Here is a 21,930-nt window from a genome sequence, read left to right as displayed (position 1 = left end):
ACCCTCTTCTAATTTTTTCTGTTTTCAGTAGAGACGGGGTCTCACTCTTGCTCAGGCTGGTCTCAAACTCCTGACTTGAAGCCATCTTCCTGACTCCGCCTGCCAGAATGCTAGGATTATAGGCATGAGCCACTGCACCCGGCTTAAAATTTGGTTCTTTTTATAACTTCTGTTTCTTTCCTGAGATTTTTTTTTTCATGGATTACTTGGACGTATACTGTTTGATTTTCTTTCTTTCTTTTTATTTTTTTTTTTTGAGACAGAGCCTCGCTCTGTTGCCCTGGCTAGAGTGCCATGGCGTCAGCCTAGCTCACAGCAACCTCAAACCCCTGGGCTTAAACAATTTTCTGCCTCAGCCTCCCGAGTAGCTGGGACTACAGGCATGTGCCACCATGCCCAGCTAATTTTTTTTTTCTATATATATTTTTAGTTGTCCAGATAATTTTTATTTCTATTTTTAGTAGAGACAGGGTCTCACTCAGGCTGGTCTCGAACTCCTGACCTCGAGCAATCCACCCGCCTCTGCCTCCCAGAGTGCTAGGATTACAGGTCTCAGTGAGCCACCGCGCCTGGCCTGGCAATGCCTTTTTTCTAAAGCAAGTTGAAAGAAGATCTTACCAAACATGTGACTTTTTGCCACTGGTCCCAGACCACTATGAATTTTTTCAATAGACACAGGATTTTTCGGTAAACAATATGAATACTTCATGAAGTCTCATTGCCTATGATAGACATGCAGTATGTCAACCTGTACAAATAAATGTACCTGTGCATAAGCACAAACTGCTATCTGCCTCCTAGATGGTACTGCTTACCAAGATCCTCCTCCTTTGTCCCAGGTATACACCAGGCAATTGCTAGAGACCACCACCCAAATGTCCCCAGAGTTTCACAAAAGAATGTCTGAAACGGAACTCATTAACTCTTTCACAAAACTGCTGTCTTCTGTTGGATCCTTCCATTATTTGTATCACTACCTGCTGAGAAAACCAGGCTCAAAATCATACCATGATCTTTGACTCTTCTTTTTCTCTCACATCTTCCACATCCAATTTTCAATTCCAGTTATTTTAACCTATTATATTTCCTCTATCATGTCCTTAGTGTTTTACCTGCCACTACCTGAATCAAACCGTTCTAATAGTATTTTTGCCTTCAATTCTCTTTTTTCCAGTTCATCTTACCAACTGAGAACAGGTAAGTCTTCCCAAAGCTGACCTTGAGCTACTTTATTTGCTGTGATAGGTAGTCACCACAGGTTTTTGAATATGGAAGGAAGGCGGGGCATTTGAAGCTTGGCAAGATTGGGTCCAAACAATTTTCTAGAATTTTCTTCCATTATTTCTTGCCACATATGTAAAGATAACTTTGGAATGTTTCTTTAACCCATACTCTCTCCTCTAGAGAAGCCTCCAGGTGAGTGAAGTGGGTGGGTTTAAATGGCTAAGATGGCTTAAGAAGGCCATGGGACCCAGTACACAGTTGACTGGACCACACTGAGCTAAGAAGACATACTGACTTACTCATTTTCTAATAGGATTAAGGCATGGAAACAGCAGTCAAACAACCTTGGGTCCCTGAGACATACAGTAGCCACAGAGCCCAAACCATGGCAACCCAATGCTGTTTCTGTCCTGGGCAGAACAGAGTCACAAAGGAAGCAAAAAGAGATGACAGAGGAAATACAGTTTCTACAAGAGAAGAGAATGGAACACATGTGCAGGGAGAAGCTGAGGTCCCAAGAGAGACATACACAATAGCTGTAGCCTAGCAATACTTCCTGTAATTGGATTCCCCAAGATTCTTCTATATCCTGTCAATAAATACTTCTTAAATAATTTGAATTCCTCTGAGTATGTTTCTGTTCTTTGCAATCATATATCCTCAAGGAAGTGTCCCATAAAGACACTAACATGAGCTGTCTAGGCTTCATACCTTTGCTTATATGAGTTCCTTTGCCTGGAAGTCTTTCTCTCTGCATTGTTAGCAAGGCCCAGCTCAAATATGACCTCCTCCAATATGTTTCCATGTTCACAACCCTCTCACCGTCTCCTACTAGATCATTAGTTGCTTGAGGACAAGTACAGTTTCCAGTTCCCAGATGGTGACCGGCAAATGGTAGGCATGTCGAATTAACCTATTTTTATATAGTTTTATCTATACAATGGTTAGCAAAGCCTGCATTCAAGCATTTAGCAGGTGAATGGATAATTTTTTTTCTTCTATCAGCACAAACTTCTATTAGTTTGAACTAGAATGAACTTATTCTAAAACAAACAAAGGTCTTCATTCATTATTACCTAGAAGGCATATGGTGCTGAACTAGGCACCTGGAGAATCAATAAAAGAAAGGCAAAGTCCTGTCCAGGAGTAGCTGACAGTTCTCTGCCACAGCTAGAAATAAACAACACCATGGGATACCTGAATGCTTGTGATCCTGGAGTCATAATAAATCACAGATGAAATATGAAGACTTTCTGCCTATCTCCATTAAAAAACCCCCACAAAAACCTGTCAGTCTTCAGGGTCCTATTCTACTTACCACTCCTCTAGAAAATACCACTTCTTATTTTTAGAGAAATCGAGTAAAAATTTTCATTAAAATGTACTCTTTTTCAGGTCCTAGAAAAGAGAACATTTTTTACAAACAAAACACATGTTTTAAATTCCCTCAAACAAGCTCGCGAATCATGGCCCTTTGCTCAAACTGGACTCAGAGAAAAACAAGCTTTTTTAGGCCCCCAACAATAAGAGCAATGGGGGATGGGGGATGGGGAAGAAAAGAAAAGGCCAGGAAGAAAGACAGAGAAGGCAGTCACAAAGACCACAACACTTAGCTGTTTATTAAGTTGCAAGTCTCTCTTTCTCTCTCTACTTTCTCTTTCTTCTCCTTCTCCCCACAAATCCTCCCAAAACACATAAAGAAGGAGAAAACTAGAAGCTAGATTGGGTCAAACATGAAGAACAGGAAAAGAATATTAAATAGCCAGCTTTAAAAGGCTCCTTTTCAGCTTGAACAAAAGTAAAACGTTCTCAAAAGCAAAACGGAAAACAGAGCTTCCACCCGGACTGTGCAACTTAATGAGAGGAGGTTAGTGCTGATAAACTCATTGTGAATCTACACAAAGTGACAGATTTTTCAGGCAAGGAAATCAATCAGTTGAGATCGGTTGATTTAGAGCTCAGGAGTCATTTGGTTCAAACCAAGGGGGAGGTGAGGGATGGGAGGGATGGAGGATGGGGGATGGGGTGGCCAAGATGACTGAGGTCAAGAAAGGGACTTCAATTTTTATGCCCACCATCCTCTCACCCCATTCCACCTCCAACCCATTCAGGCCACATCCTCAATCTACACTATCTGTCATGCCAGCAGATACTCAGTTTGACCCAGCCAGATTCACTTTGTTCTCTTTCTTTCCTCACTCCCAGCAAGCTCCCAACACAAGGGAATCAAGCTTTCCCCAGGCAGTCACAGACTCCAGCAGTAAAAAGCTGCCTAATGCTCCTGCCGGTAATCTGTCACTTTGGTTCCTTCCTTGCTGTCTGCTTGTTCCCAATGGAGGCAAAATTTAGTAACATACCATCACGTGGGGTCTCTTCACACAGGAACGATAGAGTGCTCTGGGTTGCGGTGACCTCAATTTCTTTCTTCCCTGCCAGAGCCGTCTGCCCTGGCTGTTTCTCTCCTCCCTGGCAGACTTGGGAGCATGAATCAATTCTTGCTTCACTAATATCTTCCTGTCCTTTTTCCTTGCTGCTTCCTTCAGGAATTTGCTCCAGCTTACTATGGAGATATAACCCACCAGTGCCGAGGTCCTTCTTACCAGAGCTGCTGCTGCTGTTGCTGAAATGGGTCAATTCTTCTCTCTTCTCAGCCACTGATTCCTCACAGATGAAAGGAGGTATCTCGTTAGTAGACAAGCTGGGCAGTTCCCCAGGGCTCAATTTGTAGCTAGCTGTCTGTTCTTCAGCCACTGTCATGGAGCGCCTGATGGCAGGGGCACCCAGGTTCCTGGGCGTGGGACTAGGCACTGGGCCAGTGTTGGGAGGCAGCAGGCCAGAAGAAAGCTCTTCTCGGGCAGGAAGTTCAGGGTACTTATCTGCAAGGTTGACAGCTGGGGGAACTGAGAGGTGAGAACATTCAGACAGGGCTCGGCGCATGGCCTTTTTCTGCTGGGGGGCTTGGTCGAGCACGGCCCCCTCATCGGTAGAATCCAATTTCTCCAACTCCTTATCATGGCCTCTGATGTGAGAGCTTGCATTCAAATATTCCTGGGTGAACTCCACCATAGTGATTGGTGGAATGCCAGGGGGTGAATGCTCAATAATGGGGGCTGGGTGGGCTATAGTCTCCAGTAGTGGGGACTCACATTTAAACTGCTCAGAGTCATTCACCACTCCAATCACCGGGCAGCCAGGGGTGATGCCATTCTCTTCTCCTGGAGTTGCTTCCCTTGATCTCTGAGGGCCTTGAGCCACAGGATGAAAGTTGGGGTTCCAAACACTGGTTTCCTGCTCCTTAACATATCGGGTAGGGGTGTCAGCAGCCCCAGGGAAATCCAGATCTGGCTGGCTCTTGGTCTCTAGTCCATTCTTCCCTGCTGCTTTCCCTTGAACGGTAGCGGTTTTGTTTTTTTCTGGCCCCTCTATGAGTCCCAGGTGGAACTCACCTGTCTTCTGGTGAACTGAGTTCCCCTCCAAAGGGTGGCAGGTTTCTGAAATCACGTACCTGCTCTCAAGGTGACCCGAGGTTGCTTGATATTCCTTGTCCTGCACTTCAATGCTGTGCTCTTTGTCTAGCTTCCCCTCAAAAAAGCAGAGCTTACTCTGCTCCAGGAAGCTGGCATTCTTCACAAGCCCGTCTTTCAGCTTCCCGTCCATGCTGACATTCAGCCCGATTTCATTCAGTTTGCCCTCTGTCCTCTGCCACTCAAATCCAGCTTGACTGATTTCTTTTGGGGAGTCCATTCGGCACTCTGCAGGCTTGTCCTTACCGAGCTGGCTGTACGCAGCAGTGAGAGAGGCTGGCTGCTTGTCTGAGAGCGACATCATCTCTTCCACTGCTCTCCCCCCCTCTCGCTCCTGGAGCTCTAATACCACCTACGATCACACAGAGCTGGCAGTGACATCATAACAAGTCCCCAGTATTCATGACAAAAACCCATCTTCCCCCCCAATCCTCCTCTCTCCTCAAGCAGTTGGGTGCTAAATGTATTTACCAATGTGGAAGAAAAAAAGGAAGGAAGAAAGAATGAATGAAAGAGAAAGGAAGGAAACTGCTGCTTTCTGCACAACCAAATGCTACCATTAATCTGAAAATGTAATTTCCTGTAAACTAGCACTCTGTTTAGATCTGCAATTTAAAATATAGTGTGGTGCCAATCTGGGCACTGAGGATAGTAATTAATCTGGCTTTTACCAATATAGAAACATATATACCCACACATTCAATTACCTGATACTATGCCCACCCTTTCACATTCACCCACTCGAAAAACTGTTTTAAAAATAAGCAAGACTCATTTGCCAATCCCCAGCTATAACTCCTGAAGAACAATGAATTCAGGAAATTGCTCAAATTTTCACTCAAAAATACACCGTAATGTAGTATCAAAATTGCAAGCATTCATTTCTCAGAGGAAGAGTGGGTTTGCTGTCATAGCAATTTATCAAATTCACTTGAAAACTGACTTGAATGGGGTCTCCAAAATCCTGTGAGAGTTCTGTCTATAGCTCTGCATTGTGGAAGAGTTTAATAAAAGGTTCATTTAAAGACTTTGATGATCAGGGCTTTGGGGACATATATTCCAATTGTAAGACATTTGTGTGAGAACATACCCCTTATGCTTTTATTCCTGTCTCTGCTCGGCCTTGGTTCCTTGGATGAGCTGGGTTGCTCCCTCTTGCACCAACCCTGCTCTTTGTGGCCTACCAATCTCGTGGGTGCCGTGTGAACACAATAGGGGGCAGTTCATCTTCTGACTCTAGACTTGGGGAATCTAACTATCTGTGGCTTGGAGTTTTTCCTGCCCACCAAAGCCTACTGTTCCCATTTTACTCAGCATGGTCTTTTGCTACCCTGGGCTCTGAGCTTACAAATTTTACACTTGGGACTGAGGGATCCATAAAACAACATTCCTTGAAAAAAAAAGATACTGTAAGGATAGGCCATATTCTACTCTGAACAAAACTGGTTTTTGTTATCTAGCTTGTAAATTACTATCTTATACTAACATAGGATATTGTAAAATAGTCTATTCAGAATTCAAAAGAAGTCTTTTTTCAAGATGAAGAAAAGGTTGATTGTTTTTTTTTTAAAAAAAGCCATTTGCCATCAGCTGCAATGATTTGGTTATAGTTCTTTAATAATGCTTTTAGAAAAAAAGGGCAAGTTAGGACTATTCCATCTTAGGTCTAGAAAATGTGAAGAGATTATCAAGGTCCAGCCCAGGAAAGCTTGCTAAACTGGAGCCTCTGTCTCCAAAAACTTGCCTTCTGTATTCCTCATATCACTCATATTATTTATTCAAGCCCCCAAACTAGAGCGCAGGAATCAACCTTATATGTCTTTTGCATTAACTTTAGTACCCAACACAGGGCTATGCTCATGGTCAGGAGTGGCAGTGTTGCATTGCTGAATAAAATGTGAATTTCCATTTAACCGTTGTCCTGTACGTGAACTGAGCTTCATATACACTTCTTCCATTGGGTCTTAAGTATTTTAGTAGCAATACATTACAAAGCATAATAAAGGTTAATTGGCAAGGAACCAGGTTTCTATCCTCTACAGCAAAGCTCTTGCTAAGGAAAAGGAAGTAGGTATAACAAAATGAAGGGGGTGCCAGGAGGATCATGATTCTAATTAATAACAGGAAAAAATATGAGGAGAGTCTTGGGTAGGGTCTTGGGAGCCTTGGTAATGAAACACAGTAGAATTCTGGCTTTCTTACTGTTTTTATACACACAACTGAATAAAGTTATGTGTAATGTGTGATGAAAATTATTAAAATATGGGGGTGGGAAAGGTGGTGTTGCAATGCAATCCAAATATACCAGAAGCAAAAGTTTGGAAAACACCTTAGAAATCAGATAAGCCTCAACATAACTCCACTCACTCAAAAATTAGTTACCTCCCCCAAAACACACACACACCCTCAATTTACTGACATCTTTTATTTTTGTGTTACAGGGAAAAAAATAATTTGGCTTGGAGTTAGAAGACCAGATTTTAAAATCTGTCTGTGCCATTCAATAGTTAAGATTCTGAGAAATTCATTTAATTGCTCCTAGCTTTGGTTTCTTCATCTACTAAATGAGGGGACTCTTAGGTACGTTTCAGTTTGACAGTTTTTAACACTCTCACATCTCACTAAAATGGCTGAAACAACTATTGAAGGAATCACAGGTCTGCTGCTATGTCCAATTCACAAGGTGATTTTAACCTTGGGGCTCCAGTAGCTAGTATGTTTAGTAAGCCTCCTGCCTCATGTGAGGGTGCAGTCTGTTGGCAAAGGCATGACTAGAGAGTGGGAGTGGTGGTATATAGCAGCACATCTGAAGAAAGGGGCAGTCTCAGTTGGCTCTCATATTCTAAAGGGGCAAAAAATGCCTAGGCAAATAACAAGCATGGAAACTTGTTCCCGCCAAAGTATTTTTAGTTCTAACCAGCCTACCCAGCCCCACTAGTTCTCCTCCTCCCAAAAAGCTAAGCCAATAATTTGAATTGCAAGTCCCTGCTACCTTTAAATTCCACATATCCTGCCTCAATGATTCCATCCATAAACAGCAGACTGTAAAATGTAAACCAGCCAAAAGACCAGAAGCAGGAACCAGGAGAATGCTGGCCAGTCACAAATGAGCACATAGTCCAGACTATAGTATATACCATATAGATCAGAAATGTGGTCAACTTGAAGGAAGATAATGATGAGGTCAACACGTAGCTACTGGACCAAGTAGAGGCCTCAAAGTTATAAGGCCCAAGAGATGGAGAGTTAGAAGAGGTAATCTGGGGTGTTAGGGCCAAGAAATTTGAGCCTAGACAAATGGCAAGTACCCAAGACACCATGTCAGCCAGAGGCTCAGGCATACAGATAAGCTTGGTGGTCACCCAGAGGTCTGAGTACAACAGGAGAACTTAAGGAATTATGGGGATGACTTCAGAATGTGTCCCTCATATAGGTTTGAGGATTGAGATAATACACATTAAAGGCATTTAACAAGGTAGCTAAAACAGAAATACAGAATGTATCTACTGATGCTAGCTTTAAAAAAAAAAAACAACAAAACTATGAGGCTGGGCATGGTTGGCTCATGCCTGTAATTCCAGTACTTTGGGAGGCTGAGGCAGGAGGATCACTTGAGGCCAGGAGTTTAAAACCAGCCTGAGCAATATAGTGAGACTCCCATCTCTACAAAAAATGAAAAAAAGAAAAAATTAGCCAGGTGTGGTGGCATGTGCCTGTAGTCCCAGCTACTTGAGAGGGTGAGGTGGGAGTATTGCTTGAGCCCAGGAGCTGGAGGCTAGAGTGAGCTATGATTGTGCCACTGCACTCTGGCCTGGGTGACAGAGTAAGAGACCCTGTCTGAAACAAACAAAAAAACCCCAAAATCTACCACCATCTACAAGAAATACCATAGAAACCCTAATTTCAATCACTAATTAACAGACAAAAGAAAAGCTAAATCTCAAAATCTAGGCATTATCTAAAGAAAATAATATTCCATTCCTCAAATATCTTTCTAGGACAAGGGTCATTCCATTAAAACTGTACTGCAAGGACACTGAAGTATGCATTGTAGTACAAATCAGAATGCTGGAACTCCTTTATTAAGCCCCTCATTTTACAGAGAAGCAAAATAGGGTCCAGAGGGAAAAAAGTAAAGCAGTTTTCCCAAAATCAAATGGTGAAAACTTAATGGAAAAGCCACATAAAAGATGCTGGGTTTCCGACTGCTAGTCTTCCCCCACCACTGAGTAAAAATTAATCTTCATCACTGGATGACTCTTTTTTATTGGTTCTTTTTTTCTTTTTTTTTTTTCTGAGACAGAGTCTCACTCTGTTCCCCAGGCTAGAGCGCCGTGGCGTCAGCCTCGCTCACAACAACCTCAAACTCCTGGGCTCAAGCAATCCTCCTACCTCAGCCTCCCAAGTAGCTGGGACGATAGGCATGTGCCACCATGCCCAGCTAATTTTTTCTATATATATTTTTAGTTGTCTATATAATTTCTTTCTATTTTTAGTAGAGATGGTGTCTCACTCTTGCTCAGGCTGGTATTGAACTACTGAGCTCAAAGGATCCACCCACCTCGGCCTCCCAGAGTGCTAGGATTATAGGCTTGAGCCACCACGCCAGGGCGGTTCTTTTTTAATCAGTGAAGAAAAGTACTTTAAGCTTTAATTTGCAATTGTAATTTATTTTTTGTGATCAATTCAGAATTCTCAAATTAATACACAGTATACACACATGTGTATATGTGTGTGTGTTTAGGAGGGGCAAAAGCAAGTTTAAAATAAAGGAGAAAAAGAAGCAATGCATTTAGTTTCAGTGTTTACCTTATACCTTAAGCATGGTCTTGTTTTCTTTTAATTATGCAAAGAATGAGTAAGGTGTGAGTGACTTATTCCTTAGCAATCCTCTGTTACTATTTTCCAGACTCCAGAGAACTTAGATTTACGTCAATGTCTTCGTATACTACCTCAGCACTTCGGGTTTCCCTTCATGCTGCTTTCGAGTAGGCAGGCAGGTCCTGCCTCACTAAGAAAAAGCAGAGATCCAGAGGCTTTTACAGAGGGGAAGGGACAGAGTGGCTTATAATTTGATTACACTACTGCTTTTGCAATGCATAACAAGAGATCATATGGAACAATAATTAACAGCTTTGTTCCTCTCCCAGTGAGGTGATTGCTACTCTGCAAATGATGGGGAAAACCTAGTACAGAATAATTAGTAGAAACTCTGGATGGCCAGGTCAGTGCTCTAGTCCAAATCAGAATTACAGACATAATCTCACTCAGGAATGCACATTCATCCACAGGAACAGCTCCATCAAGGAACCCAAACCTCCCAAGCCACTGCGATACAGTATGAAGTTAGTGGATGAGGGACGTGTGTGAAGTCTTAGAAACTACACTGTAATCTTTTTGTTTATAGGCCTTTCCTGAGAGTTTTTAGAAGACAGGAATGTGATCTATTTCTGCTGTGTGGGTGCCTAGCACAGTGCTTGACACTCAGTAAATAAGTTCTCAAAAAAGATCTGCTCAGTGAAAGGATGGATGGATTCCTTTTACATGGCATCTATATCATTTGACCTGATATTTCCCACCATTAAAGCTGTTTTAAACTCATCCCAAGAGGGAGCGATTTGGAATGTCCTTTGGGCTGACAATTTTGAGGTTCTATTCCATTCTGAATCTGAAGAAAGTACATGAATTCCTGTGTGTCTGGTCAGAAAATAGTTTTTAAGACTCTTAGCAGACTTGTAACTGTCAAGCCTCCAAGGGCTTTGGCACAGCCTGCAGGCCTCTGACCCCAGCAGATGTACTGGCAGATGTTTCTGTTTTTGCCTTGTGCTCGAAGCTAGTATTTAACCTGCTCAGGGCTTTGGTTTTTGTACTTGACAACTGGTTTCTCTGCATTCTTTTTCATCAGTTACCAAGGCAACAGTACTCTCCAGATTGACCAACTGTTCCTGGTTATTGCCTTCAGGAAATAATTCTAATAAATTATCATTATAATAAAAGTCAATAATTCTACTGATTACAATGACTGATGACATTCTTTTTTTTTTATTTATATATTTTTAGTTGTCCAGCTAATTTCTTTCTATTTTTAGTAGAGATGGGGTCTCGCTGTTGCTCAGGCTGGTCTTGAACTCCTGACCTCGAGCGATCCTTCCACTTTGCCCTCCCAGAGTGCTAGGATTACAGGTGTGAGCCACCACGCCCGGCCACACTGATGACATTCTTTACTAATAAAAGCTGAAGGTTGTGAAGTTACAATCTGGTTTCTTATCTGAAGTGAATCATATGTGTTCATACATACATATATGCAAAACCATTTCAAAACCATATTCTACTAAATTTTAAAAACATTTCTTATTACATGTTTAAGTCAAGAAAATAATGCTTCTCCCTGATTAAATTTAAAAAGTTGGGACGCAAACAGACGGAATGAAAAAACTGAAGCTAGTAATTTGACATACGTGAACCCAAGACATTAAAATGCTTGTATATGAAAAATCCTCCAAGAAGTACAACTTGAAAATTCTAGGCCTTTGTTCTTTTCAGCATAGCATTGACCCTCCCCCCATGGCCTCCCTCTAAAAGAAAAGAGAATCATCCAACTAAACTAGGTAGAACGACAACCTCTTCCCTCAATTACCTCCTAGCATAAATCTAAGATCCTCTGCTTGTGGAGGACATAGCATACCGAGGAGCCTTTAGGAAGTTTTCCCAATCTCATCTCAAAATGTTTCACAGACCTCTATTTCCCAAACTTGACTCATATGGCAGTTAAACCAGTTTGCTACTCCTCAAATATTCCATGCATCTGTACTATGTCTTTCCTAAACTATCCCCTAGAATGCTTTATCTTAATTTTGCTCAGCAAACTCTCAGCCATACTTCCAGACCCACATGTACCCCAGAATCTCCTGTGTGAAGATTTCTCTTGCTCTCCTAGGAGGACTTGATCCTTTTCTGCTCTGTATTCCCATAGTATATAGCTCATACTTCTATTCTCTCTCACCAGAGTAAACTTTTCCCACTAGAGTAAAATTGTGTGTTTATCTCTCCACTCTGAAATCCTTGAGGGAGGAGAATGTTTTATTGCTCTACTTTTAGAATGTGGGAGTGATGTTACTTGGTATCTATTGAATGAATAAACTAAATACTGAAAAGTACAAATCATGTTCTGTGTCCACTATTCACAGAGCAATAGGCAATATTGATATGACAATTAAACTTTTGTCTAAACTTACACAAACTAGCACCATGGCTAAAACAGTTTAAAGACTAACAATTTCAATCTGTTAACAGATGAGATGACCTGCTTCAATGGACATGATGCAGGTAAAAATAAGAATGGAAGTCTGCTTTACTGAAGTAAATATTTTAAAGAAGTAAATTCATATTTTAAAGAAGTAAATATATCTGCAACACTGAAAATCAGAAACTAAGTTTTTATCTTATCGTTTTCAGAATCCCCAATGCTATTTGTCAGTCAGGGGGTAAAAGTGAGGCATGAGTGAATGTGAGAAGAACCTTCTTTTAAAGTAGGATAATCGACAGTTGCTTGACTTATTTCAAAGAATATTTAGATGTTCTGACCCAAACAAAGTAATAGTAGCACTGATCATAGAGGATTCTTTGAGGTCAAAAGAGTTTAGGACAGTGCTGAGTATATAGTAAGGGTCAATAAATGGTAGCCATTTTTACCTGTGTGGCACACAGAGTCCTAACAAATTTCATTAATATGCTAGTAAGAAAAAAAAATCAGAGAATGAGAGGGCAAGTGAGAAGAAAGCAATAAAAAAGGAACTTCACAAATGGCACTAGTTAAGAAAAGACATTACCAAATGGGTACTTCTCCAGTTGTAAAATAGTAGCAAGTTCTAAGATTACAAATGTTTTTTTCATCTGCTGAGCATATTTTATTTATGTACAAGAGACCTGAAACTGTTAGAATTCTGGGTTTATAAATTACTTCAAGTTTCACACCAAGAGAATTTCTCACCATAAACTGACGTTCCCAGCTGCTGGAAGACAGTTGATGGGCGCAAGCAAACTGAAGAAAAAGAAATGAAGCCAGATAAAAAGGAGATCAAACTTCACTATGGCAAAGGAAGGGATCCATTTATAGGGATCCCTAACTGTCCCATTTATAATAAGGACATATCAAGTGCACTGTCATTCATGGATCTACTTGGTTTCCAGGGGAACAACTAACATGGAGTGGATACCAGAATCCAATGTGGATCATCCTTTCAAACTTGTGCTTCCCTTCACAAAAAACACAGTCTACCAAGAAGTCTTTTCCTGACAAGTTGAGCTCAGACTTCTTGAAGTATCTTATTAATCTTCCCTGCTTAGCATAACATGCATAATATGTGAAGAAACCCTCTACTAAAGTCTCCCTAAACTTGTGAGTGGTATGAAAGCATAACAGGAAACAGCAAGCTGGAAGAGACTTTAGTAATATATTCATTTACCCTACTTCCAAACAGGGTAAGAGCAGCATAATTCATTTATAATTCAAAAAATGCCATTAGGCATCATGTATATGTAAAGCTCTACGCTGAGTGTTAAGAAGAACACATGAATAAATCAAACACAGACTCTGTCTGGAGGAAAAAATGCTAGACAGAGTTTAAAGACCTAGATTCTAATCCTAAATTAACCTCTGATTCATAATTTTTGTCCTCATGATACATCTTTATTTCTCCAGCCATAAAGTGCTTAGTTGGTACACACACACATATATATACACACACATATGTGTATATACACACATACACTATATATACACACAGACACACATATATATTTACTAATTGTCAACCTTCATCTTTTTCTTAAGTATCTAAAACTCCTGGAAGCTTCTTCTGAGGCACAAATAAGGAAAGCATGGGCTTTAGAATCACACAGACTTGGGTTCAAATTCTAGCTCTGCTTTGCTAGCTGTGTGGCCTTAACCTTGAGGGCCTCTTTTTTCTCACCTGGAAAATGGAGATAATCTTTCATAGTATTGTAGTGTGTGTGTGTCATTTATCTACCTACCTATCCATAGATAATGAGGAAACTAATATTCACTCAACAAATGGTAGGTGCTATTACTTTTATCAACACTGCTAATAATATCTTTACTACCCAAACATTGAAAACCATGGGTAACACCATATAACCAGAGGACAACTGAGGACAAGATATGTAAGAATCAGAGGCAATCTAGGGGTAGAGCAGTAAACATGAATGATTTGAAGTGAGGAACAAAGATAAATACCAGTGATGGGTTAACACTTGAACACATGATAGGCATACTATGTTGTTAAATAGAAAACTCAACATGAAAGACATCAACTCTTGCTAGGATAATCTAGAAACTGATACCAAGAAAAATACTGGCTGGATTTTTTTTTTACAAAACAATATTTCTCAAGTTTATATTAACCATAAACAAGCAAGAATAGTCAGGACAACTCTGTAAAAGAGTAATAAGGCAAGGGTGAGGGTAGCCCAATTAGATATTAAAATATATTATTAAGTCAAATCATGTAACTGAAGCCTGAATGGAAAGATCAACGGATCAGGTAAGAAAGTCCAGAAACAGACTAAATACATACAGGAATTTAGAGCAGGACAAAATACATGCAGTGGGGACAGATTATACAAATGATGGGACAACAAAGTAACTCTACCTCACACCTTATAAACGACATACAAAAAACAAAACTAAAAACCCACAAATAGGCAAATTGTAGACCAAAGATTCAAAATATGAAAAGTTAAAAATTAATAGATAAGAAAATATTTTTATAAACTCAAGTGGAGATGGCTTTTATAAGCTTAATAATACACAAGTCATTAAATAAATAAAACACAAAATAAATCTATGTGGGAAATAATTTTTTACCACACAACCAAAAAAACACACTAGTGGAAAAAGGGCAAGGGAACAGGTACTCATCATGCTCAGGGTAGGAATGTAACTCTAGTACATCTCTGTAGGGAGCAATCTGGCATCACCTATCAAAATTACAAATACCTATTCTTTAAACCAGAGATTCTACTATGAAGCCCCTTTTTATTATACATAGGTACCTGCATGAGTATGACATTCTGTAATTATAAGGATAGTTTATGTATCTTGTTTCTAATAGGAAAAAACTGGAAAATACCTAAATACTATAATACATTAGAAATGTATTACAGAATTGTACCTATAAGATGAAATACTATACAGCTATTAAAAAAGAATGAGGTCTCTTTCTTTGTATTGATATGTAAAGATGTCTTTAAAAAGAAAAAAAGCATGGCATATATCAGTAGGTATGTATATTTCTCATTTATATGAAATCAGGAAATACATATGCCATTGCTTCTTTATATATAAGTTGTCTGGAAGGATATGTAATGACACTATTAACATTGGCTGCCTCTGGAGAGGGAAAATTGGAAGGGGGTTAATGGAGGGAGGCTGACTTACATTTTATTGTATACCCCATTATACCATGTGAATGTATTAACTTATTCAAAAATTAGTAAAAAAAATTAACTATTAAAAAAAGTATAGGCTGGGCGTGGTGGCTCACGCTTGTAATCCTAGCACTCTAGGAGGCCGAGGCAGGAGGATTGCTGGAGGTCAGGAGTTTGAGACCAGCCTGAGCAAGAGTGAGACCCCGTCTCTATTAAAAATATAAAGAAATTAGCCAAACAACTAAAAATAGAAAAAAATAGCTGGGCATGGTGGCACATGCCTGTAGTCCCAGCTACTTGGGAGGCTGAGGCAGAAGGATTGCTTAAGCCCAGGAGTTTGAGGTTGCTGTGAGCTAGGTTGACACCATGGCACTCTAGCCCAGACAACAGAGCAAGACTCTGTCTCCAAAAAAAAAAAAAAAAAAAAAAAAAGTACAGATTGTCCTTAGGAAAAAGGCATGATGGAATTTAGAGAAGAAACAGTAAATTCTGTCCAAAATCCATTACCTCTATTCAGCCACTCTGCAAGACCCACTCTTAACTCAGTCTCTGAGCCTGGCCTGAGGGCCCAAAAGCTCTGCAGCACCTGCCTTGTTTCCCCAAGGAGAACAAATTCTTTCTACATTTCTCTGGAAATACTGAGCAAAAAGAGATGACTAGGATTTCACAAAATTTACATGTTAACCTTTGGATCACTGCTGAAACTAAAGAACTGGTCTACAAACCAAAACTGAAGGAATGGATAGAATGCTAGAAAGCCCTCTATATACTACTTCATTTTCTGCCTTGGTAATAAGGAAGCTAATAGAAGGAAGATAAAAATAGAAAAGATGAGAATATCATATGCAAATAACAACCTTTAGCATTCTTTACTCACACAGGAAGTATTCCTTATTGGGTAGAAATTCATGCACATTATAAGCTTTATCTCAAAGAACAAGTCCATATCATGCAGAACACAATCTCATGATGAAGCCTCTCCAAAAGCCTCACTCGCTACTAAGACCAATTGGTGTTTTTTTACTTCTGCAGTTAGTAGCTGCATGATGCAAGCTGGGAAACAGTGATTAAGAAATAGCATCATTTGTAGGCTGTTAAAAACCTCAAAGGCAAGGAAACATTTTTTAGGAAAGCCATGATTAAATGTGTACATTTTGGGGTAAAAAAAGGCTACCATTTCTAAATCTTAAAGGAATCATCTTCTCAATCTCATTCCAATTAGAGCCAAAAAGGGTAAAATTATGAGGAACCCAACATAGGCAAGTTTTATGGACTGGCCCAAAACTCTAACCCACATGCAACTGTGGGTCAATGGCTATAGGCAACAAACTGGTCAAAGAACGTAGTTACATCACTGTAAGAACATTTTCTGCTACTATAAACACAAATAAAGTCTGTGCCCACCAATGGTCAAAGGCTACCATTTCCTCATAAAGAGACAGACTGTTCTAATTTCATCTAAAAGCAATCTGGATATACATATATATTTTTAAGAGACGGGATCTTGCTCTGCTGCCCAGGCTGGAGTACAGTGGTGTGATCACAGCTCATTGCAGCCTCAAACTCCTGGGCTCAAGCAATCCTCCCACCTCAGCCTTCCAAGCAGCTGGGACTACAGGTGGTAGCCACCACACAATTTGGATATTTAATCCTATCAGCATAAGCTACATACATACTGCAAAAAAGATATCATGCATACAGCTAGACATGAAACATTTTCTTTTCTCCTGTGAATCCTTATACCAAATAATGATTAAAATTTGGCTGTGAACTTTACACATAGGAGGAACAATTTTCAAAAAATTAAGAATAGTGGATGATGATAGGCCTTCTGCTAAAGAATTCATTGTTTTAAATTCAACTTCCCCTAAAACTCAAGGTTTAGTGCTGGGTAAAAAGACATGCAACCAAGTTACCTGCCTCCTCAAACTGGACACAATGCATGCCTTGGCCGCAGAAAACACATAAGTAGCAGTTATAGATTGTCATGCCAACAAACCAATGATTAACAAGGATGATTAGAGTCCAGATGGAACTAAGGCACAAGCTCTTTGCCTCTTTGATGCTGACTCAAAAGCCACAAGCACACACATTTCCCCATGGCAGGTTCATACCACTGGACTTCAGTTGCTTAGATCTCTCCCGATCCTGGACTGTAGATTTTGGCAAAAGTGGCGTAAGTCCTCGGGACTTGGTAGGTCTCATGTATCCTTTCATTGGTTCTACCATTCTACTTTTATCTTCTTTCTTCCTTTCTCTCAGTGCCTTTGATTCTGATTTTTCTGTCATTTTCTGAGGTGCCTCCAAGATCTTATCTTTGAGTCCTGGATGTTGAAGCCCTTTGGAAGCAGTCACGACCAACTTATCCGCCATCCTTGAAGGAGGAGCTTCAACTCTGCTGTCTAAGAAATCTGACTGAAATTCTGAAGTTGACAAGGAAACACTTTCCAATTCTGTGATTTTACAAACCAGATTAACTTCTTTCAACTTATCCTTTTCACTTTTTAGAGGCAAAAGAGTTATATCCACCTCTTTATTCAAACTATCTGGGCTCTTGGAATCTTTATCTTCAGCATTTTGGCTCTCACAGAAACTGAGCCTTTCTGCTTTGTCTGCCAATAAGTCAGGAATTTGAACTGGAGCAGAACCTTCCGCAGTGTCTTTCTCTTTGTTTAGTGGATATGCTGGGACACTACCCCTATCTGCTTCTGGGACCCTGACCTCTCCTGGTAGGCTCTGGTCCTCTACTGACACTCCAGGAAGAAGGTGCCCTTTTGCTAGCTCTGTGACTTTCTCTATTGAATGCTTGGATATACCACTATGCACTGACTCAGATTCTCCTACCACATGCCCTTCATTGATCCCTGCTTCATTTTTCAGGGAATCAGTAAGCTCACCTTTATACTTAAGACAATGATCTCCCTGACTGTTAACTGTTTCCATGGCTGCTGTAAAAGGTAAGACAACTCCTCCTGTGTTTGTAGAAGGCACAACAGCAGAAAGAGCCTTGGGTCTTTCTTGGCCTGGGACTCCATCTTTCTTGCAGTTATTGACCACTAATAATTTGGGAATCTGGTCTGGGGCTATCTCTTGCCCACTTTTTGCCAAGGTATCTAGAAAGGATTCATTTTCCTTTACTACTTGAGGAGTAGGAGTGGGCAGTTTTTCACAAGCTGCTGATTCCAGAGCCTCTAGGGGAGTTGACTTATTTATCAGCTCTGATGGCATTCTAGGACAGGTAAATGTAATATTTCTATTTTCGTCCACATAGCCCATTCCTCCAACTCTGTGGTCCCCTGTGGTTTCCATGGGAACATGTATTTTTGTTGCATCTATCTTATTCTCCAGAATGTGCTTCTCCAGAGAACTATTTTTAACCTTTTTACTTTTTCCATCATTACTCCTTTTATTTGGTTTGTCAGCCACTGCAATATGTCCCTTGGCTGCATCTGTCTTATTCTCCTCAGACAGTACTGAAGGAACAAATCCTGTCCCCTGGATTTGGTCTTGGCAGCTCCCATCTGTCACCTTGGTAGTTGTTTCAATAATAGCAGAAGCCTTGACTGTGTTTGTTTTGCTCCCCCCAAGAGTTTCAAGCTCAAAAGAATTAGCCTCAACATCTCCACCCTTTCTGTCAACTACTTCCGCTGTGGGTGAATCTGATGTATGTGAGAACAAAGGATCACGCATTTTGGGGAAAATGGGGCCTAATTCCTTGTTTTTATGGGGAATACTACCAGTATCTCCATCCTTCCCTACAAAAGGTGGTTTAAGGATTTCTTCCTTCCTCTCCACTCTGGCAGGCTGTGTGGAATAATTACTTTTAAATTTTTTGGTTTTGCCTTCATTGTCTCTCTTTTTAGGCTTTTCAGAAATCCAGGGAGCTGGCTCATGATCCATCCAAGGACACTTTTCTTCCTTGCTCTGGTTATTGACACCCATATCTTTGACTATAGCTCCTCTTTCTGTCCTAACATCAGAAGTCTGAGTCATGCCTGAACCATTTTCCAAAGGAATTAATGGCTGCAAGGTGTTTGACACCTTGGCGTGAGTCGTCTCCTTAGGCTCCCCCATCGCCACGGTGAGATCAGCCATGGTTCCTGGTTGCTTTGAGGAATCCAGCCCCAGCTCCTCACTCTTATCCTGATTAGTCATTCCTTCAGTTTTAGCGATTGGCTCACCTGGTACAAGAATGGCCCTTCCATCCTTCTGGCTATCCAGAAGGAAAGGCAGCTCAGATCTTGCTTTTGCCTTCCCAGAATTTGCTCTCACTTTCCCAGAACTTCCCCTTCCCTTCCTGCTTTTGCCATCACCTGCCATTCTCTTATGTGGTTCATTCTCTAGCCCAGGGACCTGCACTAACACCTGGCCCTGCAGCTGCTCAGAAGCAATGATGCCGATCTCTTGACTTTGCTTGGGAAAAGCTTCCTTTTTTAGTTCTTCATCCTCTTCAGCTCCTTCAGGAGACTCTTTCTGTTTGACATCCTGCAGTTTAGTCGTTTTACTTTCATCATTCTCTTCTTTTAGGCTACTTTCTAATGGATTACATGCTGTCAAAGTGGGTATCAAATTAAGCTGTTTTTTTGCTACAGTGGGTTTTAAAACTATACCAACACCCTCTTGGCCCAAGATAGGAGAGCAATCCCCTTTGGGTATGATAGACAAAGGAGTTTCTACTTTGTGTGCAGAAACTTCTGCCAGGGGTCCTTTCAGATTGAGAGAGCCTATTGGCTGGCTTTTATCGACTGGAGCCTTCAGGAGGGGTTCAGGCTGTGGTTTGCACTCATCTTGCTTCAGCAATTTCTTGTCTTGGCTCTGTGGCATTGACTTGTTACCTTTGCCCTCTTCCTCTACTCCCAGCTTGGGCTGAGACTTTATTACAGTTTTTGGAGGTTCTTCTGAAGGACACAAAGGAACTCTGAGACCCTCTGGGACAAAGTTCTCATCTACCAGTTTGCCTGCTCTGGAGTCAACTACATGTTCCCTTTTCAAGTTTTCTCTGGGTACAAGTCCACAGTCTGTGCCCACAGTGGTAGACTGGCTGGGGAGAACACTGGACTTTTGTGTGTCAGCTGCAAAGGGATGACCTTTAGGCTCATCTGCATTGTCATCATTCCAAGGTCCCCCAGTCCGGGGTTGAAAATATCTCTTTTGTTTTGGTTTCTTCTTCTTTTTCTTCATCATCATTGGTATGCTTTGTATATCCCAGGCCTCCCTGCCAAGATCCCTCTGGGGTTCAAGTGCGTCAACACGAATAGTTTTCCTTTGGTTCCTAGGCTCACCACAGGAAGATGAACCAGAGACCCAACCTAACTCAGATGAAGAGCAGCGGCCCAGCCTGGGATCAAGAGTCTTCTGTGGAGGAGAGACTCCCAGCAGCTCAGAAGGGACCCTGGCAGGCTTAGGCTGGGCTGACCTGTGGTCACTGGGTCTGCAAACTTGTTTGGCTTGTGTGGGAGGGGTACCGCAATACATGAAGTTGGCTAAAATTCCAAACAAAAAACTCCTTGTTATTGTTTCTTTAAAAAAAAAAAAAAAAAAGTTTGATGACTCATTTAAGTAGTCTATTGTCACCAATCTACAGATAACCTATAATTTGTTTAAGAAAATAGTTTTTTTAAAAACATTTCTCACCCTTAACTGGGGTCAGCAAATATTTAACAGAGATCATCATCTCAGTAAAGATTTTTTTTCGAGGCTGGGTGCTGGTGGCTCACACCTGTATTCCTAGCACTCTGGGAGGCCAAGGTGGGTGGATCGTTTGAGCCCAGGAGTTTGAGGTTGCTGTGAGCTAGGCTGACGCCCTGGGACTCTACCCTGGCAACAGAGTGAGACTCCGTCTCAAAAAAAAAAAAAAAAAAAAAAAAAAAGATTTTTTTTCAAATATATTTATAAAATATTTTAAATGTTTCATTTCAGAAGTAGTAGCAGGGCTGAATTAAAAAAATTGAAGTATTTCAAATCTTCTAACTTCTATAATAACACTTAACGTTTACTGTGTATAAATCTCAGATGATTTACATTTGTTATTATTAGTGCTTGTCTCTTTCTGGTGACATTAACTGCTTGAATTAAATATACATAATTTTAGACAGAATTCACAATTCTAAGAGTCAGTCTGTCATCAATATTATACTAATACTTATCAAACTAACCAGACCAATTTTGAGAACTAAACCAGCAGGCCAGATTTCTGCTATTTCAAAAGAAAAAGAAAAAAATATACATTAAACTACTATTGTGGCCACAGAAAAATTCTCATCTTTCTAAAAGCAAAGCATTTTACTTTAAAAGACAAATGTATTAAATTTCAATGTTCTGCTCCTAAATGTACTTCCCAAAAGACAGAGAAATATAGATAATGTTAAGTAGGTTAAAAAAAATTCAACAATAAGGATGAGCACCTTTGGAAAAGGTTCAGTAGGTTATCTGATTAACTTCCTGCTTCCAAGTCAATACCATATGGATCCAAGACCCCGGAAAGAGTCTCAATAAGAGCAGGTCTATGCCAGCTCCTGTCAAGCTGACCCAATGAATTGATTTCAAAGAATATTAAAATACTTAAATAGTACTTTTTGTTCTTGTCCTTACCCTCCCATGTCCTCAAAATCCTACCCTTTTTTTGGTTTGTTTTTTGAGATAGGGTCTCACTCTGTCACCTGGGCTAGAGTGCAGTGGTGTTGTCATAGCTCACTTAACCTCAAACTCCTGGGCTCAAGCAATCCTCCTGCTT

The 21,930-nt window shown here is 40.6% G+C and overlaps 2 protein-coding genes across 6 annotated transcripts in view; both read right to left on the bottom strand.

Moving 5' to 3' along the window:
* The window catches only part of MAP4 (microtubule associated protein 4), a 191,313-nt gene that overhangs the window by 33,534 nt on the left and 135,849 nt on the right, over positions 1 to 21,930 (bottom strand). Inside the window, exon 8 of one of the 5 annotated variants that reach the window (XM_045530363.1) lies at positions 17,312 to 20,680. The exons of the other annotated variants lie outside the window; for them this stretch is intronic. Within the exon in view, the coding sequence (XP_045386319.1) occupies positions 17,312 to 20,680 (3,369 nt within the window). The remainder of the gene's footprint in view (positions 1 to 17,311; positions 20,681 to 21,930) is intronic. 5 annotated transcript variants of the gene reach the window in all.
* LOC123623325 lies at positions 1,087 to 5,807 on the bottom strand. Its single transcript, XM_045530365.1, has one exon. The coding sequence runs from the start codon at positions 5,050 to 5,052 to the stop codon at positions 3,520 to 3,522; it is 1,533 nt and encodes a 510-aa protein (XP_045386321.1). The 5' UTR covers positions 5,053 to 5,807; the 3' UTR covers positions 1,087 to 3,519.

Source organism: Lemur catta, chromosome 18, assembly GCF_020740605.2.
Source record: "Lemur catta isolate mLemCat1 chromosome 18, mLemCat1.pri, whole genome shotgun sequence".
NCBI classification, from domain to species: Eukaryota; Metazoa; Chordata; class Mammalia; order Primates; family Lemuridae; genus Lemur; species Lemur catta.
Note: the sequence above shows the minus strand (reverse complement) of the source record. Positions and strands in the feature narration are given on the sequence as shown.

Bases quoted from the DNA above. Each gene is read 5' to 3' on its own strand.
- LOC123623325 (XM_045530365.1), bottom strand. From the start codon at position 5,052: ATGATGTCGCTCTCAGACAAGCAGCCAGCCTCTCTCACTGCTGCGTAC.